Source organism: Panthera pardus, unplaced genomic scaffold (genome assembly GCF_024362965.1).
Source record: "Panthera pardus isolate Hobbes unplaced genomic scaffold, ASM2436296v1 HiC_scaffold_24, whole genome shotgun sequence".
Taxonomy (NCBI): domain Eukaryota; kingdom Metazoa; phylum Chordata; class Mammalia; order Carnivora; family Felidae; genus Panthera; species Panthera pardus.
The window spans coordinates 41,234,381-41,252,599 of NW_026526810.1; the positions used below are offsets into that span (position 1 = coordinate 41,234,381).

At 36.5% G+C, this 18,219-nt stretch overlaps 1 protein-coding gene across 5 annotated transcripts in view; it reads left to right on the plus strand.

Moving 5' to 3' along the window:
• The window catches only part of NEDD4 (NEDD4 E3 ubiquitin protein ligase), a 136,543-nt gene that overhangs the window by 51,369 nt on the left and 66,955 nt on the right, over positions 1–18,219 (plus strand). For 3 of the 5 annotated variants that reach the window (XM_019442025.2, XM_019442028.2, XM_019442029.2), the window contains one exon: positions 492–545. The exons of 1 other annotated variant lie outside the window; for it this stretch is intronic. In XM_019442025.2, coding sequence (XP_019297570.1) covers positions 492–545 — 54 coding nt within the window. Of the gene's footprint in view, positions 1–491; positions 546–6,390; positions 8,320–18,219 lie in introns of those variants that run through there. One more of the 5 variants, XM_019442024.2, reaches the window with a different exon arrangement.

An 18,219-nucleotide genomic window follows, 5' to 3' on the forward strand; every position in this document is an offset into this window, starting at 1 on the left:
AGTTTATTCATTTTGAGAGAAAGAGAGAGAGTGTGCACACAGGGGAGGGGCAGAGAGAGAGGGGGAGAGAGAGAGAATCCCAAACAGGCTCTGCGCTGGCAGTGAGTTCAAGAGCAATGAGATCATGCCCTGAGCCTAAACCAAGAGTCGGTCGCTCAACCAACTGAGCTACCCAGGCACCCCTATAACCTATTTTTTTAAGTACTTGCAAATATCTAAATAATTTTTTTGACATTTTATTTTCCTTTCTTTCATTCTATTTTAGAAAAATGTAAAAATAAGCACTCAAATCCACTTCATTGTTACGGTAAAGCTGTTAGAAAATGGGTGACATAGGATTGGTTTGCTTTTGTATTAAGTGTCTCGTATAATTTAAAATACACCTAAATGGAATTAGGAAATGGCAACATTTTCAAGAATTTATCTCAGAGTCGGTAAGTTGATTGATGTTCACTTGTTTTTAAAGAAAGGTTGTGTTTTTCTTAACTTAGGTCCATCCTCAGCAGCACCGGCTTCTATTTGAAGTATTTGATGAAAATCGATTGGTAAGTTATGTTGCACTAGTGTGATGCGAAGCCAGGGTATATCTCAGTAGAGCAGAGGTAATACGCTGGGAATCTGTGATGTGAGAGATGACTTGGGGTGGTTATGGAGGCTCTGGGCAAAAAGGAGAGGTGGATACTTTTTTTTTTTCCTTCTTGGTGCTACTTTCTACCCTTCCATTCTCCTCCCAGGCACATCTCTTGATTGACAGTTCTCACCAGATTACAGTCTTACTCAAGACCTGTTGTGGCAGGTGATGGGATAGCAGGAAAGCTGGCCACATTGTCTTGCCTTCCCTCACCCTCATCCAGCATGGCCTGATGGGTATGCACAGGCTCAGGGAAACTTCTCCCTGAGCGGCTGCACCTGTGCTTCCTCCTTACAGTGGATTTCTTCTGTTACTTGTATGTACTTACGTGTCTCATGCCTTCTCCTCTTCCCACTCTTCTGCAAAGGAAGACTGTCCTCTTTACACTGATAAAGCCTCTAAAGGACTGCGAGCTCTTACAGAGGCAAAGAAAAAAAGGGCAAAGTTAAAGCTGATTTTATGTTTGTGAAATGATAGTTCTGATTCCTCATCTCCTAAAGACTATCTTGAAGTCCTATCCTTTTCCTAATTTTGTCTCTTAGGAATACTATTTTACATCTTCTCCTTCGCATCTTTTCAAAATTTTTTTAAATTAAAAAAAATTTTTTTAATGTACATTTATTTTTAAGAGAGAGAGAGCATGCAAGGGAGGGACAGAGAGAGGGAGACAGAGGATCTGAAGCAGGCTCCACCCTGACAGCAGAGAACCCAGTGTGAGGCTCGAACTTACAAACTATGAGATCATGTTTTGAGCCAAAGTTGGATGGATGCTTAACTCACTGAGCCACCCAGGCATCCCCAAATCTTCTTCTTAGCATCTTACATATATATTTTAAACCTGTAAAATTTGAACATAAAAAAAGAACAGTGTTATGTAAGGCATATCAGTTATTAAACAGAGGCACTAAAAAAGAAACATTCACTTCTTAGCTAACTAAGAAACTGGATTTTTAAAATTTGTTTTTAGTGTTGGACTACATGACATGTTTTTTTCCCTCAAGAAATGATAACTATACTACTAATGGAAGATACTGAAATTAAAATATATTAATTAGCCTCATAATAAGCAAAAGGGTGTTTTTATTGCCAAAGGAGACTGATCACTAACTGCAATCTAACTCTTTAAGGCTGAGTGATATGACAGATGTTGAAGATTTGCTTATCAGATATGGTCATATGCAGAAATGTTTGTTTTCTGCTTGTATTTTTGCATTTTCTGTAGAATAGAGATTTTTTTCCTTCTGTCTCTACAGATTTGTTTTCCTTCTAGATGGGACCAGGTAGAATTTACTATTTGTGTTTTTTAAATCATAAAATAAACATATAGAAAAGTGTATGTAATATAAATCTTTTTTTTTAATAATATGACAAATACCTATGCACTTACGACTCAACTTAAGAACTAGAACATTACCAAACTCTACAACCCTCACTTCCCCTCCCCAATCACATCTCCTTTTCTTCCCTCGCACTTAGTAGACACTGTCCTGAATATTGTGCTTATCATTTCTTTGCCTTAAAAAATTGTTCGTCATATACATATGTATCCCCTGAGTATAGTTTCCTTTTGCATATTTTTGAATTTATTAAAGTAGTATCACTGTGAATACATCCCTCTGTGGTATGTTAATTAAGGTATGCCATTTAGGGTATCAACTCTGTTGGATACTCTGCTCTCAATTAGAAAGACAGCTTTTCTCAAGAAGCTCGCTTTACTAGGAAAAGGGAGCAAGAAATCATTAGAACAGGGTGGTGTGTGTCATTCTAATCCTCTGATTTGTTGTTAGTCCTAGCAGGTAATTGAAGTATTACTTATCACCTGAGATGTCATAGAAACTATAGCCATTGGTAGAGTAAGAGGCTTGATTGTATGGCAGTAAATGTCCTGTGCCTCTGTAAATGTCATTTGTGTTTATTCTCGTATAGCATTCACAACAAAATTAAGAACATATCCTTTTCCTAACAAATACTCTTTGGAAATGTACAACAAAGAGCAACGGATAAAATCTTAGGCAGATAATTTCTAGTCCTGTGGAAAATGTTTGTCATATAAGTGACACTTGTTTTGAAAAAGAGTACGCTTGGGTGCCTAGGTGGCTCAGTCAGTTGAGTGTCTGACTTTGGCTCAGGTCACGATCTCATGGCTTGTGAGTTTGACCGAGCCTTGTGTCAGGCTCTGTGCTGACAGCTTGGAGCCTGGAGCCTGCTTCAGATTTGATTTTAGGAATTGGGTCATGTGGTTGTGATTGGGTCATGTGGATTCTGGCAAGTCTGGAATCTGTAGGACAGGGCTAACAGGTTGAATATTCAGGTAAGAGTTGATGTCACAGTCTTGATTCTGAAACCTGTAGGGCAGGCAAGCAAGCTGGAAACTTAGGCAGAGTGTCTATGTTGTAATCTTGAAGTCCAATTGCTTCTTCAGGAAACCTGGCTTTGCTTTTTAAGGCCGTTAGCTGATAGCATGAGGCCCATCACATTATGGAAGGTAATCTGCTTTAGTCAAAATTTACTGAATCAAATGTTTTTCTTTTTAATTTTTTAACATTCATTTATTTTGAGAGAGACAGAGACAGAGAGAGAGTGCCAGCAGGGGAGAGGCAAAAAGAGAGGGAGGCACAGAACCTGAAGCAGACTCCGGGCTCCGAGCTGTCAGCACAGAGCCGGAAGCTGGGCTCCAACTCACAAACTGCAAGATCATGACCTGAGCCGAAGTCGGTTGCTTAACTGACTGAGCCACCCAGGCGCCCCATGAATTAAATGTTAATCACATCTGAAACATACCTTCATAGCAACATCTAGCCTACTGTTTGACCAAACAGTTGGGCAAAAGAGCCCAGCCACATTGACACATACAATTGTTCATCACAGTGGACTCTGGCTTTCAAATTTCTAATCAATGATTAGTGTCATCCAGAGTCTATCCCTGACATTTAATCACATTATTTTCTGTGTAGATAATCAATAACCAAACATCTCAGAATGTGGGGTCCTGAGCTTCAATCTAATCCTCAGATATTATCCATTTCATTCCAGAGTATGAAATTCTACAGGACTTGCTTAGATTCCTCCCCGATGAGGGTGTGACCGCTCTCCACCTCTTCTTTTGGAATTGATGCTCCTCTTTTGGAATCTGTTTGGCTAAGGGGCTACATTCTACCCCAGGCTCTCCACTGAACTGCTGTAATGGTGGTACAGATCCTGTGCAATCCCAGCCCAGAACCAGCAATGCAAATTCTTTAGCCTGTCTACAGTTTAAACTCAGACTGGCAGGCTGGAAAGTGCATATCATTCTCTTGCCTTACTTTTCCTTGTCTTAAGCCCCCTCTTTGAAAATTTTCAATCATCATTCCTTCCGATCCAGCTGTGGTGCTTTTCAATATTTCTTTAATATTCAATATTTAATTTAATTTTCTTCAATATTCAGTATTTCCAGTAATAGCTGAATCAACTTTTATTTATTTTTTAACGTATACTTATTTTTGAGGGAGTGGGGAGGGAGGGGCAGAGAGAAGGAGACAGAGGATCCAAAGCAGACTCCGCACTGTGAGCGCAGAGCCTGTTGCAGGGCTAGAACTCACGACAGTGAGATCATGACCTGAGCCTAAATCAAGAATCGGACGCTTAACCGACTGAGGCATCCAGACACCCCTGGGTCAACTTTTAAAAAAAATTCCTGAAAGAAAGCATTAGGCACTCAGAGTAAGTGTGACCATCCATCCATTTAATCTCCTCTCTGGTGTTACTTAGTGTTTACTTGGCGCTGAGCATGAGCCCAGAAATGTCCCAAGAAATGTGTGGCTACCGTCCTCATGGTCTGGAAGCTTGATACCTAGTTAGGGGACATGAAACTGATGCTTCTGGAGAAGCTTACCAAAGAGAAAACATTTATCTAGCCAAATACCTGAGGTTCATTATTTTATATCAACAACCGGAGGAGTTTAACTAGAAGTTTTAGGCCACAGGTATGAGCAGTTAGATCCTATTAATTAGCCTATTAGAAGTGTTTGTTCTTTAAGCTATGAGACCCCTAACTTAATTCAAGAAGAAAAGCTGAAGTCATTTGAAGGCAAAGTGAAAAGATTAGGACTGTTCCTTCTATAAGGAAAGAGGATTATAGGGAATATTTCCTGAAGTCTGTAAACTCGTAAAGGAGGTAGATTATATAAAACCAAAATAATATAATAATTTCATTGCGAAGTTTGCAATTATTGTACACATTCCAAAACATAGTGCTGTATCATTCTAGACAGAAATATAATTTCACAAATTCCATATTTCTATTTTATCATATCTTAATTGATTAAAAATACTGTTTAGAAGACTGTGATTGAGAACAGATCTATCTTAAGGCATTTTCTTTTTTAAACAAAGTGCAAGTATATGTTTTACATATTTGCTTTTACTTTGGAAAAAATCTTACTTAGAAAAATACAACTTGGGTGTAGTACCATGTGGTGTAAACAACTGAACTATTTTACTTTTTACTCCTATGAATGAGCCAGTATATATTTATTACTGGAGTTCCAGCTATAAAATTCAGGTAAGGGGTTTAAATATACCCTAGAGTATTATTTAAAAATAACTTTGTTTCTTTCAAATAGAATACCAAACTTGGTCTATGACATTTGGGGGAGAAATTAAAATATTAAACTTTTATTACCTAGTAAACTGAAAATAAAGTAAAGGTTAAATAAATACAAAGCAGAAAAAATATATATACAAAATCGCAAGCTCTTGGAGAACAAACAGTCTACTGTTCTGTACTGTGGGAGCTCTATCAGCAGTAGTAACTAATTCCACCTCGAGGGCAATGCTAGTACTCAAAAATGTAAACAAGTATGGACTTTGTTTATACAAAGAAATATGCAGCTTGGTTTGTATTTCTCTCTAGATATCAAACAGCTACATGGATTGTTTCAACACACCAGTAGAGGCCAGCAAAGAGCTCTTAGAGTTTTCAGAACAGAATTGGCATTGAGATATGTTTATTTGATGTGTTAAATCCTTTTTAGACTTCTTTACTTACCACAACACTCTCTTAAGTGAATGAATTGCAGAGACAGTGGAATAAAATATCTTGTGTGCTCAAACTATATTGGGGTATAGTTTTTCTGTCTAATCTGCATATATTTTTAAAGGAATGTTTGCTTAGGCTATTTCTTGGCAGAGTTGTAATAGTCAAAATATAAATGGCATCATTTAAAGACTGTACTACTTGGCTGGAAAAGGCCTTAAAATTACAGGAGAAAATGCTTGGTGACAGCTTCTCTTAAACCTTTCTTTCTCAGACCTATGCTCAATTTTTCAATAGTATTACTAGGCTAATTTTGTATTGCTCTCCTTAAGCTTTCACTTTTTATAAGTAGGGTTTTGGAAGCTAAAATACTTATCTATTTGATTTAATGCTAGAGTTTTAATTCAGAACCTCAAAGTTTTAGTATTTCCAAATTTATACAACTGTTTGAATTTACTCATTAAAAAAAACTAACAGAATATATGCCTTTCTACATCAACTGACTTGATGAGATTCCCTACTCTGGCTACTATTTGGAAATTCAATCCTTGATTTGATACTCAATTACATGGGGTTTCATTCCTACCAACTTCCTGTAATTCTATCCTTATGGGTAAAAATATTAGTGGTCAAACTCTGCTGGAGAAAGTATAGGCACTGTGATTCACATAGTTAAATGTTCATTTAGTAGAGCTGGAGTGAAAAAATACTGTTTCAACTTGAAATGCTAGAAGATTGTTGTTCTTGTGTTACTCATTCATGCAAATTGGAGAAGGTATAATTGAAACAAGGTTGGCAGTGTTTGAGGCAGTGTGCTGCAGCTGAGCTCAGCTTAAAGGTCGCTGGAAATCAAGTGCTTTGTAAGTGAAGGCATTTTGACTACACGCGATTCAAAAATATTTGGAAACGTCAGTCTCGGGAATGGGTCGTCTTTTTCTTTCTATGATATCTGGTATCTAAGGTTTTACTTAGGATAAAGACTACTACTTAAGAGCTCTTTTAGGCACCACAAATGATTTTTTCCTTCGATGCAGTGCAGCTGCTTCTAGCCTGTCTCCCGACAGAGATCTTTGTTATGACTTTCAGCCCTTAACATGTTTGGAAATGAGAACAAATGGCACAAAGCTTACGATTGCACTTTGCAGCCAGAAGAAGCAATACTTATCCTTTGTCAGAAACCTCCGGAGATGATCTGGATAACAATGTTCACATGTGCTTCAAAAGACCAACACGGATTTCAACGTCTAACGTTGTTCAAATGAAGCTGACTCCTAGACAGACTGCACTAGCTCCGTTAATACAGGAAAACGTTAAGTCTCAGGAAAGATCATCTGTTCCTTCACCTGAAAACGTTAATAAAAAGAGCAGCTGTCTGCAGATTTCACTACAGCCAACAAGGTACAGTGGATGTCTTCAGTCTAGCAATGTCTTAGCTGATGGTGATGATGCTTCATTTATGTGTGTCTTGAAGGACGGTATTTACAACAATGCTGTGGCTGATAATGAACTGAATGCTGTGAATGATGGTAACCATGTAGGCAGTTCTGCCCTTCGCAGCAGTAGCCTTAGTAACTGTTCCACCAGCGAGAATGGGTCTTACAGCAGCAATGGTAGTGATTATGGATCATGCACAAGTATCACAAGTGGTGGTTCCTACACAAACAGTATCATCAGTGACAGCAGTGGTTATACTTTTCCACCAACTGATGATACTTTTCTTGGTGGAAATTTATCTTCCGACAGCACCTCCAACAGAAGTGTGCCATACAGGAATACTACTCCCTGTGAAATTTTTTCAAGAAGTCCAAGTACCGTTCCCTTTGTCCAGGATGACTTGGAGCACGGACTAGAAATTATGAAATTGCCAGTGAGCAGGAACTCGAAAATTCCACTAAAACGTTGTTCATCCTTAGTCATTTTTCCTAGGAGTCCTTCAAATACCCCACCAACTTCTCCAACAAGTACAGATATTCTTCCGAGCAAAGGATCCTATCAAACCTCACACCAGTTTATAATTTCTCCTAGTGAATTTGCCCACAGTGAAGATGGTCCTGGTGCTAAGGGATTTCTTTCAACAGCTGTCAATGGACTTCGGTTATCTAAAACAATCTGTACTCCTGGAGAAGTAAGAGACATACGACCACTTCACAGGAAGGGCTCATTACAAAAGAAAATTGTTACTGCAAATAACAGTCCGAATCAGACTATCTGTGAAAAGTCATCTGAAGGATATACTTGCGTTTCGGTGCATTTCACCCAACAAAAAGCACCTACGTTAGATTGTGAAACAACAAATGGTGATTGTAAACCAGAGATGTCAGAAATTAAGCTTAATTCTGATTCAGAGTGCAGTAAGCTTATGCATAGGACATCTGCACGTTTACCATCCTCCCAAAATGTAGATTACCAAATAAATATCAATGGACAGTTGGAAAGACCAAATTTACAGATCAACAAAAATCATGCTGTTTTACAAAGAAGTATTTCATTGGGAGGAACTTATCCAAATGTTTCCTGTTTATCCCGCCTTAAGCACAATTGTTCTACGGGGGGACCATCGCAATTACTCATAAAGTTTGCAGCTGGAAATGAAGATAAAGTTGATAATTTATCAAGAGACAGTAACAGAGATTTCACAAATAAACTATCTAATTCTTTAAAGCATTCTTGTAAGGTAAGTTTCCTGTGGTCTTGGTAAATGTTAATTTATTCTGGAAAAGCTTTATGGACTATTTGGTTAAAATTTATTATAACTTAGCAGTTTTATGTACTTCCCTGGTCCTTAGCTAGCAAGTGTTTTATAGTCCCAATCTTTGTATTTGTAAATCTGAAGAACCCCCAATAGTTTATAACTCTATTTGTTATTTTACCAGTGTTGAAAATGTGCATTAAAAAAAAAAAAAAACTTTCCAAAGTGATTTAGGCCATGACACATTTCTGTTGCATAAAAACAAGCTTTAAATAATAATTTATTTTGTTAACATTTTTACCTTGGTGTATTTCTTTCCTCCAGTAACATGGCATTTTAATATCTAATTCCATATTTTATTCCCACTTTCAAAAATGTTCATTTAGTATTCTTCCCTCCTTAATCATTGTGAAACTAAGTAAAATATAGAATGCTTATTTAAAATATTAAACAATAAAAAGCCTACATAAAAATGTGAAAATATTGTTGCAAATGAACACAGAGAAAATGTTTCTCTAAAATATATGTATTTATTAGGACATTGATAAAAACTCTTATGCTGCACGTTTAAAGCAGAGGAAAGATAAATGGCATTTGCATTTGTATATAGCCTTAACCACAGGAATTTTGTTTCCACCCAGATTTTCCTTTAGCTACCAGTTAAGACTGCCTTCTAAAATTTAACTCAGTCTTTCAACAATATTGAATTTTAAATTTTATATTTTTTGAATTTGGTTTCAATTGCTAGGCATTTCCCATACTTTTCTAGTTACTTTATTAATTTGTTATTTTGATAATTTTATTTATTATATTAGCAATTTAACTCTAATGAATCTTAAACAAAACAGTTCTTTGTATAATTGAGTCTTTCCAAAGTATTTGAACTTAAATAGATTTTCCAAAGTATTTGAACTTAAGTAGATTTTTAAAATTTTCTGTATTTGTAAAGTCTTGCCAGATTCCAGGAAATTAAAATTTTTTTCTGGCTAAACCAATTCTAGATGACACTACATAATAGTTTAGGGGGGAAAAAACCCTTATCTGTTTATCTGTGTTTATATAACACTCAATATCTACATTAAAAAAAATTTTTAAACATCTGGACAAAGAGGTTTAGGTAAATAAAATATCAAGTAGTTGATAGTTTTATCTCTTTTGAAATCTCATAAATAAAATAAAATGCCCAGATGTTAATATAAACAACTACTTTATTGAAGATGAATAAAGATTAGATTTCCAATTCTGACCTATGTTTTAGGATTATTTCATTTATGAAACTTTAAAAAAACCAACTTTTAGGAGATTATAATCCATCAAACTGTTTTGCCCTCAAAAGAAAGCAATGAAGTGACACTATAAAGAAACATATTAATAACTTGCTAATTGAATTACATGTACCTTGTAAACTTATTATACATTTAATGAAATAATTAATCTGAAAGGAATAATTAACCTCAAAATATTTGTGAATAAATATATTTATAGAAATAGCCTTAAAATAGTTTATTTTTGCGGTAATGTTATAGTTTGTTATTAATGATGCTTTTGAAAAAGAGGTATTTTTAATGTTTTTTAATAAAGTGTGACTAAATGCCTTTTGCATAGCTAAAGATATACACTTCTATTAGTTTTATTTAATTTAGGTAAGCTAACTTAAATATTTTTTTTGTGACAGCCAAATGTCTAGCTTTGTGCAGATTCTATTTTTTGTTGGGATTATTGGATTATAAATAGTTCGTAAGTGTGCAGTTTGGTGGAGAGCTTTAAAGTGTTCCTCCATTTAATATTTATGAAACAACTCTTTATAAAAGTATTGGTAAGCAACCTAGTGACCATTAAATTCAACATATACTAGATCTAAATTGATCTAATTGATTGGTAAGGGTTGTTTTACGAGGAAAATGCTAGTGTTGTTTTTTCTAAACTTAGCAGTGGCAACAATAATGGGGTTTTAGAAATAATCCTGTGTTTATCAATAATTATATATTAATCTAATTATAGTGGTATATTGTAACTCATTTATAAATAAACAGCTCCCAAAATATTTCCCATGACTCCAGTTAGTCTGGGTTAGTATTCTGATATGCTGAGTCTGGATTCACATTTAACAAGTTGATATTAGAGTAGCATTTAGTAATGTCAGCTATCTGTACTGAGCAGCCATGAAATTAAATCACTGCTTTGGTCAGGGACCCTGGTTTCTAAAGCACTGACAGTCTACGGATTCTTTTCTTATGTGTTTAGCTACCAGTCTCTAGCAGCATAGTATCCAGTTTCTAGTTCTCTACAATAACAGCTCATTAATGGCTAATTTTTAAAATCTACTGAGAACTTTTTCCTGTATCTGCAACAGGGCTCTGTTCTGTGTTTACAATAGAATGAAAATGGGACTTTGTAGTCTGCATGATAATGTTTATTTTATTCATTTGCTATCAAAGAACATAACAATAACCAGCATGTGTTTATATATACTTTCTGAAATAATGACTTTTGATCTGAAAGTAGATATTTGATATTTTAACATGGTGTGTAATATTTTGTCAGCCCAGTCAAGAAGTAGTTTTTATCTAGTTACCAAAATTACTCTTCATATTTCTAAGCTCTATATAATGGTTTACTCATTATTATATTTTTTCCTACCTATTGTTTTCTAAACCTCCCATGTTATGTTGTAAGGATGCTCAGAGATTTTGTTACCCTATTACTTAAAATACCTTAGCATTTTGCCCAAGTTTGTACATGTCCTCATTCTTCACATACATGCATGTTTTTTATCCCATACTTTGGCTTTATGTTTTATTCTCTTTGTTATAAAATTTTTTCTTCATTTTCTGTTGCTTCATCCCAGGGAGGTAAATTGTTCAAGCCTAGTGTAATAGAACTTTAAAAAACTATGTCTTAATTATTTCAAAAGCCTTTAACACTAATCTCAAGATTAGACATTTAAACAATTTATTTAGTTGTTCTTACTAAAATAAGTGTTTTAAATATATATTTGTTTTAGAGTTCCATTTTTTTCTCTGCCCTTATTAACTCCAGCAGAATATTTAGAAACATTTGGTTAAATTTATTTTGAACAACACTGAAACTTTCCTATAAAATCCAATATGGTTTATAAAGATTGGCTAAAACCATGATGCAACATTGTGAGTGACCAGTCTTAGAAATTTGGTAAGAAATGTATGCTTGTGAATGTATAGGTCTTAGAACTGAGAAACTGTAATGTTAACTTCAGAGTTGTTTAGGGAGTTGAATTGTTTGCTTCTGAAACACTTTCTACTTCTCCATAGATATGATTTCTTTAATCCATTCACCTAGCACACATCTGAGTGCCTACTATTTGCCAGGCACTCACCCAAGCCCTGGGAATAAAAGATAATAAAATATAGTCTCTACTTGAGGGAACTCCCATGCTAGTAATAGAGACACACTGGTAAACAAACAAACAAGCAGAAATTCAGTCTAATATGTGATGTGCTAAAATAGAGGTGTGTATGAGAAAGTAAAAAAGGTGCAAGAGTTCTTGTCTGGAGGAGATGACCTGGTTGGTAGAGAAGGCTTCACAGAGGTGGTGACATTTGAGCTGAGTCTTGGTAGGTGAGTTGGAGTTCACCAGGCAGAGAAAGCAAGGATATTCTAGAGCAAGGATCACCAGTCTCAGAACTGTTGACATTTTGGGCTGTTTACTTTTTGTTGTGGGGGCACTGCCTTGTGCCTTAGGTGTTCAGCAGCATCTCTGGCCTCCACCCGCTAGATGCCAGTAGCACCCCTCTCCTCTAGTTGTAATAATCAAAAATGTCTCCGGATATTGCCAAGTGTCCACTAGGGGCAAAACTGACCTCTGTTGAGAATCATCGCTCTAAGCAGAAGCAGCTGCACTTACAAGGCTAGAGGCATGAAAGGGTCACACCGTAAATAGTTCAGTGTGAGTCAAGCACAGGGAGTCCAGGGATGTAGGAGGAGGTGATACACTAGAAGTGGGTTGGACTTTCATTGGGTGTAGTACCTCATGCTGAAGAGAAAACAGGGTGTCTCTTGCTAACTGACAATAGTTAGGCAAAGGAAATCTATCTGAGAGTGTATGATGTGCTCATTTTTATGTTTTTAGGTGATAAATTCTTACGACACCGTGGATTATAAATGAACCAAAGTTTCTTAATTTGGATGACTAGGTGAATGGTGATGTCATGAACTAAGATAGAGAATCCAGGAGAAAGACAGGTTGGGAGGGCCAAGAAGAAATCATGCATTATTAGGTTCATGTATTAAGAGGGTGGTATTAAGTGTGTTAAGTGCATATGTTAAGTGCTGCTGTCAAGTAGGGCTGTTGGAGATACAGAATCAGGATTCAGGAGAGAAGAGAGAGCTGGAAATGTAGCTTGGGAGTTACCAGTTAGTTAAGGCCTTAGGTAAGGATGAACTAAAAAGCACAAAAGTGAGTTGGGAGTGGGTGGTAAATCAGAATTCTGGGGACCACCAGCTTTGGGAAGACAGTGGAAGAAGGAATAATCAGGAGACTAAGAAAAGAGCCACTGGAGGGACAGAAAGGCCAGGAGAGCAGGGAAGCCCAGAAGTCAAGGGAAAATTCAAGGAGGGCAGCATATAGCACCACAGAGCCTATGCATCCACTGATGTGGCAGTTAGGAGTTCCTTGGTGACTTTAGCAAGAGTGGGTTCAGGAGGATAGTGTGAAAGCCTGGTTGAAGAAAGAATGCAACAGGTAAGGAAGCAGAAAGACCTGTTCAATGTCATAAAAGAGGCATGAGTTAGTGTAGGCACAATATGTATTTAATGGCTGGTATAAAGAAGACATGGTATTGGGCGGATGTAAATGCACAAGACAAATTCTCTGTCCATGAGGATATTACGGCCTGTTCTCTGGGGGGGGGGGGGGGGGAGGGCTTATATCTCTGTTCTTTTACCTTTGAACCACAGAATAAGTGAACATGAGCAGTGAAACCAGAAGTGGAGATTCAGTAATCTGAGATGAAAGAACACATTAGAAGAGAAAACTTAATGCTGCCTATGAATAGTCACAGCTCATTTTGAACAGTGTTATTCTTAACTTTCTCATCACTCTCTGTACCACCAAAAAGGAGACAAAACAAACACAGAGATTCCACATAGAAAGCAAGTCAGGGTTGAAGGTCTGTTGCTGCACACTACTTGGAAAATACGCATTTCTGTCTTTCTGTCACAGGCTGCTTCCAGGATATGGAGCCCACCATGTCCTAGGAGTTGTGAGGACTCACTCTTCTAGGTCCCCTCTCCCTTTGCATTTGGTCACAGTGAACTGGCGAGACCGGGAGAAATCAGGACCAGGACCAGGACCAGGCAGAAGGGGCTAGGCAGAGTCCCTGCATGTGGCCAGCCTGTGTGTTGAGGTCAGCAGGGTGGTTAGCAGGAGTGAATGAATGCTAAGAATGGGAACCAGTGATCTTGTCGGCATATCCAGGAAATACCTGAAGTATTGCTCAAGTGTGTGGTTCAGAATTCTTTGTTTGCCATGTGTGAGACCAGAAGACTATAATCAGATGAAGACAGACACTTAGCAGTATAAGAAAGCATTTCAAAACAAGAGGTGAGAAAATGTGTCCCAGCTCAGTGAGATATTTTAGGGAAGACTTTCAACATGGGAACAATTGTTGAAAAGCAATTTTACCTACGCTGAGATTTAATAAAACTTAGATATAACTAGAGCAGATCTGAGCATGTGAAAGGGTAAGCAGGTAACTGGCTTATGCACGTTGTAGTTCAGTTCATGGGCTAGTAACAACAAAGAACTTCTTGACCAAGTAAATCCATGATGTTTCTAGTTAGGCTCTAGGATATCTATGGAGGTGACAGGCGGGGGGAACATCAGGCTTTCTCTTGATGCAGGTGTATTACAAAACCATAACACTGTGAAACATTTTGTGATTTTCCATAATAGAAAAATATTACCAGGCAAAAACCAATTTACATCAAGTGTATTTGTGGTACAATGGACAATGTCTTTTAAATTCAGTTGTTTGTTAAGTACAGAAACATTCTTAACATATTTTTTTAAGCTTTTGTCCCCCTTACAAAAGCTGAGTGTGTAACATTTTATGTTATAGCTAAAATAATATTATTCAAGACTAGTTTCCTTTTTTCCCTTTCTCTCTCACACTTTTGTTGGCAAGCTGCCTTCTAATGCTTTGAAGATTGCAATTGGAAAATGCCTTAAGTTGTCAGTTGGACCAGTACTTCTCAAATTTTCATGTGCATGTACATCTCCTGAAGATCTTATTAAAATGCAGATTCTGGTTCTGTAGGTCTGGGATGCCTGATAGTACTATATTTCTAACACGCTTCTAAGGCCTATCAATACTGCTAATTTCTCAAACAGAATTTGAGAAGACCATTCTCTTATGAGAACAGTAATACAATTAAAAAAAATTTTTAACATTTATTTATTATTGAGAGACAGAGAGAGACAGCATGAGCAGGGGAGGGGCCAAGAGATGGGGAGACACAGAGTCCAAAGCAGGCTCCAGGCTCTGAGCTGTCAGCACAGAGCCGCCGCGGGGCTCAAACTCACAAACCGCAAGATCGTGACCTGAGCCGAAGTCGGATGCTTAACCGACAGAGCCATCCAGGCACACCAACAGTAATACAGTTTATAGTTGACGTATCCAATGAGTCCTTCTCCCACTTTTACATAAAGCAGAGCTAGAAGTATACTGTGGTGTGGCCAGGGCGAAAATAATTTGCAAAGAATTTTAAATCTACTTAGGCTTTAGACTCATTATTGACTGAGACCATGTAATATAGAAGAGATTGTTTGGACCAAGAAACATTGAAGAGCAAGGTTGCCTACCTGTCTTATAAAAGACCTTTGATATGACTCTGACAGAATTCTAACTATTAAATTTTTCCAGGATTACATTTTAGTTTCATTTAAGACTTTAAAACTATTCGTCTATAATGTTTGGAATTCTACTTAAGGAAGTCTCTTAAATTTATAATGGCTGAAATTCTGGTTATGTTGTTCTTAAAATTGTCACATACATTAATTTTTTCCCTCTTGGCATGAGACTTGAAAAATACTCAATTTAAATGTTATATGTTTCTTAAATGTTTTGGCTTTTTCAAGCAGTATATTCTACCTTTCTCTTTGTAAACATTTTTAATGTTTTCAATATACTTTTCTGTATAGTGTCAGGGTACTACTAAGAATTTTTTTTAAATGTTTATTTTGAGAGAGAGACAGAGAGAGAGAGAGAGAGAGAGAGAGAGAGAGAGAGAATCCCAAGCAGGCATCGTGCTGTCAATGCAGAGCTAGGTACTGGGCTTGATCTCACAAACTGTGAGATCCTGACCTGAGCCGAAATCAAGAGGCAGACGCTTAACCGACTGAGCCACCCAGGTGCCCCACTAAGAATTTTTTAAATATTACACTGGCCTAATGTAATGAATTGAAACACTATATATAATCAGTGCTTACTTATGAACTGTTCTTTTGATAACTCTATAAGGAGAAAATGTAGAAATCATTTATATATAACTTTGTAATGCTTAAAAGTATATATTACTTCTTAATTATGAAGCAGTACATGAAAATCTTAGAAACTGTCCTTCCTTTGGAACAGTTTAAGAAATCTTATCGGTAGCTGGGTTTTTATAGACTTTGTAGCTGTTCTTGGCTTAGCCTGCTTTTAGGGAGCCAAATAAGATATTAAACATTTCAGGTAAGAAATGGGGAAAAGGATGCATAGCAAGAAAATAGTTAAAGAAAGGGAGATAGAAATAGATGGGCAAGCAAGCAGATAGAAAAATGTAAATTTTCCAGAATTGATCAGAGAAGAATTCTAGAGAAAGGATTAAACAAATGGGTAATCTTTTCTTGGTTCTACTTTACTCAATTGTAATTCCCTAAGTCAGAGACTTTTTGGCTTATCCATTACTATATCCCCAGTACCTAGAACAATGCATTACTCAAAACACATGCTCAATAAATATTTATTAAATTAATGACCAAAACTAAGAGACCCTTTGGGAGAGTAGAGATGACTGTAGAATCCTGATAGATGAGGGTGACCAGACAGCCTTGTCCAAATAGATAACCAAACTAGGATATTTAAGAGATGACTGTAATGATGAGTGGGAACTACTTGATGCTTCATCCTTTGCATGAAAGAGTGGCACTCTTAAATGAATACCTTGTCCCTGGGGTGGATGCCAATGGAATATTATGATCGTGACTCAAGGATTAGTTTCCACAGTAGAGTCTGATTCATAGCCTACATATTCCATGAACTGGTATCGTAGAACTATGTGTCTGGATGGAGGCTCAGATCAAGTTTTCTGAAAAGAAGATTGAATGGGCCAAAACTTGTCAGGGTATTTTAACAAAGGCTGTTTGACCAACTTTAAATTTATCATTGTTTAGTAAAATGATTTCATCCCAAACGATGTGAGATCTAGATTCTCAGAGTTGTTCCTGGGGTTTCAAGTAACTGTTTTAGCTAAGAATGACCTTTACCTTTTGTACCGAGGCTGAAAGACTGAACCCTCTTAAACAATCACAGAGCTTACTGGAAACTAAAGTCATCTTCAAAGCAAATGAGTTTGACAAGTATTTATCGGAAATAGAATATGTGCCTGCCCTAAGTGGCAAATATTATTCCTGGCTTTGAAGAATTTACAATTTAGATGAGAAAGACAGCATAATCTATTAAAAAAAAAAAGTAGAGTGCAACAGTATAATATATAATAACGTCCATAGACCTACGTTAGGCAGGTGAGCACCTAAATCCTGATATACGTGATTGCCTATATAATTTTTATCAAGATAACACATGTGCCTGTGTTAAAAATCAGGTTAATTTCCTTGAAGATTTCCTTTCTGCCTTTTTCTCTGTGTTTTCTTTTCCTAGAATTCCTATGAGCCAAAGTTTGCATCTCTTGGATTGCTCTTATAATTTACTTTTCTCTCCTGTTTTCTGTTTCTTTGACTCCTTTTTTACTTTCTGGAAGATTTCCCCCAAGTTTCCCTCTCTTCTTAATTTTAAAATTTTGGTTATTTTAATTTCTAAAGTTCTGTCTTTGTTTCTGATTATTCCCTATTCTTATTCTTGTTTTATAAATACAATCTCTTATTTCTTTGAGAATATTTTACTTCAAGTTCTTTTTCTAAGTTTTGTTGCGAGTGCTACAGTGTCTCTTGTTCCTTTGGGTCACTTTGCTGTTATTGTTTTTCATTTCTCTTTGTTATTGAACATTTTCCTTCAGGTGTCTGGTGAACCTTGGCTGTTTGTTCATATTTCAGAGTGAGTCACGACCAAGTGATCAGGAGGCTCTGTAATTGTGTGGGGCCTTTAAACTGGGAGGCTTCATCATTGGGAGACGTCTGACTGTCAGTATCTAGAGGTCTTTTCTCAGAGGCTAGTGTGTTTCCCCACAGAGAAAACTTCACATGATTGCCCAGTTATGTTCTATAGTGATAAACTATGGTTTTGATAAACTATGAATGAAGGTGATTGTTTTAGTTTCTGAAACTGAGTTAGTTCAGGGTAAAACCATGCCTTAAAAGTGATATTTACCTACTAAATCCTTAAGGTACTGTAATTAATTTCGTTAAATTACAGTAAGTGAGGTACCTGATTTTCATACCTTTGTCTGAATATACATTGTGTATATTATAGAAGTGAAGATTCTTCCAGAAAGACTAAATTAAATCTTCTTTGTAATGGAATAGGTGGTTTCCTTAACATATTTCCTAACCTTTTGCATTCTTGGCAATCTATTTAAATGTAATACACATGATTATCACCCTGAGGAAGACAATAGACCTATTAAAAATGTGTTTGGATAGAGGACAAAAGGAAGAGGTGATGGTCATGGCCTCCTAATGGAATGTAA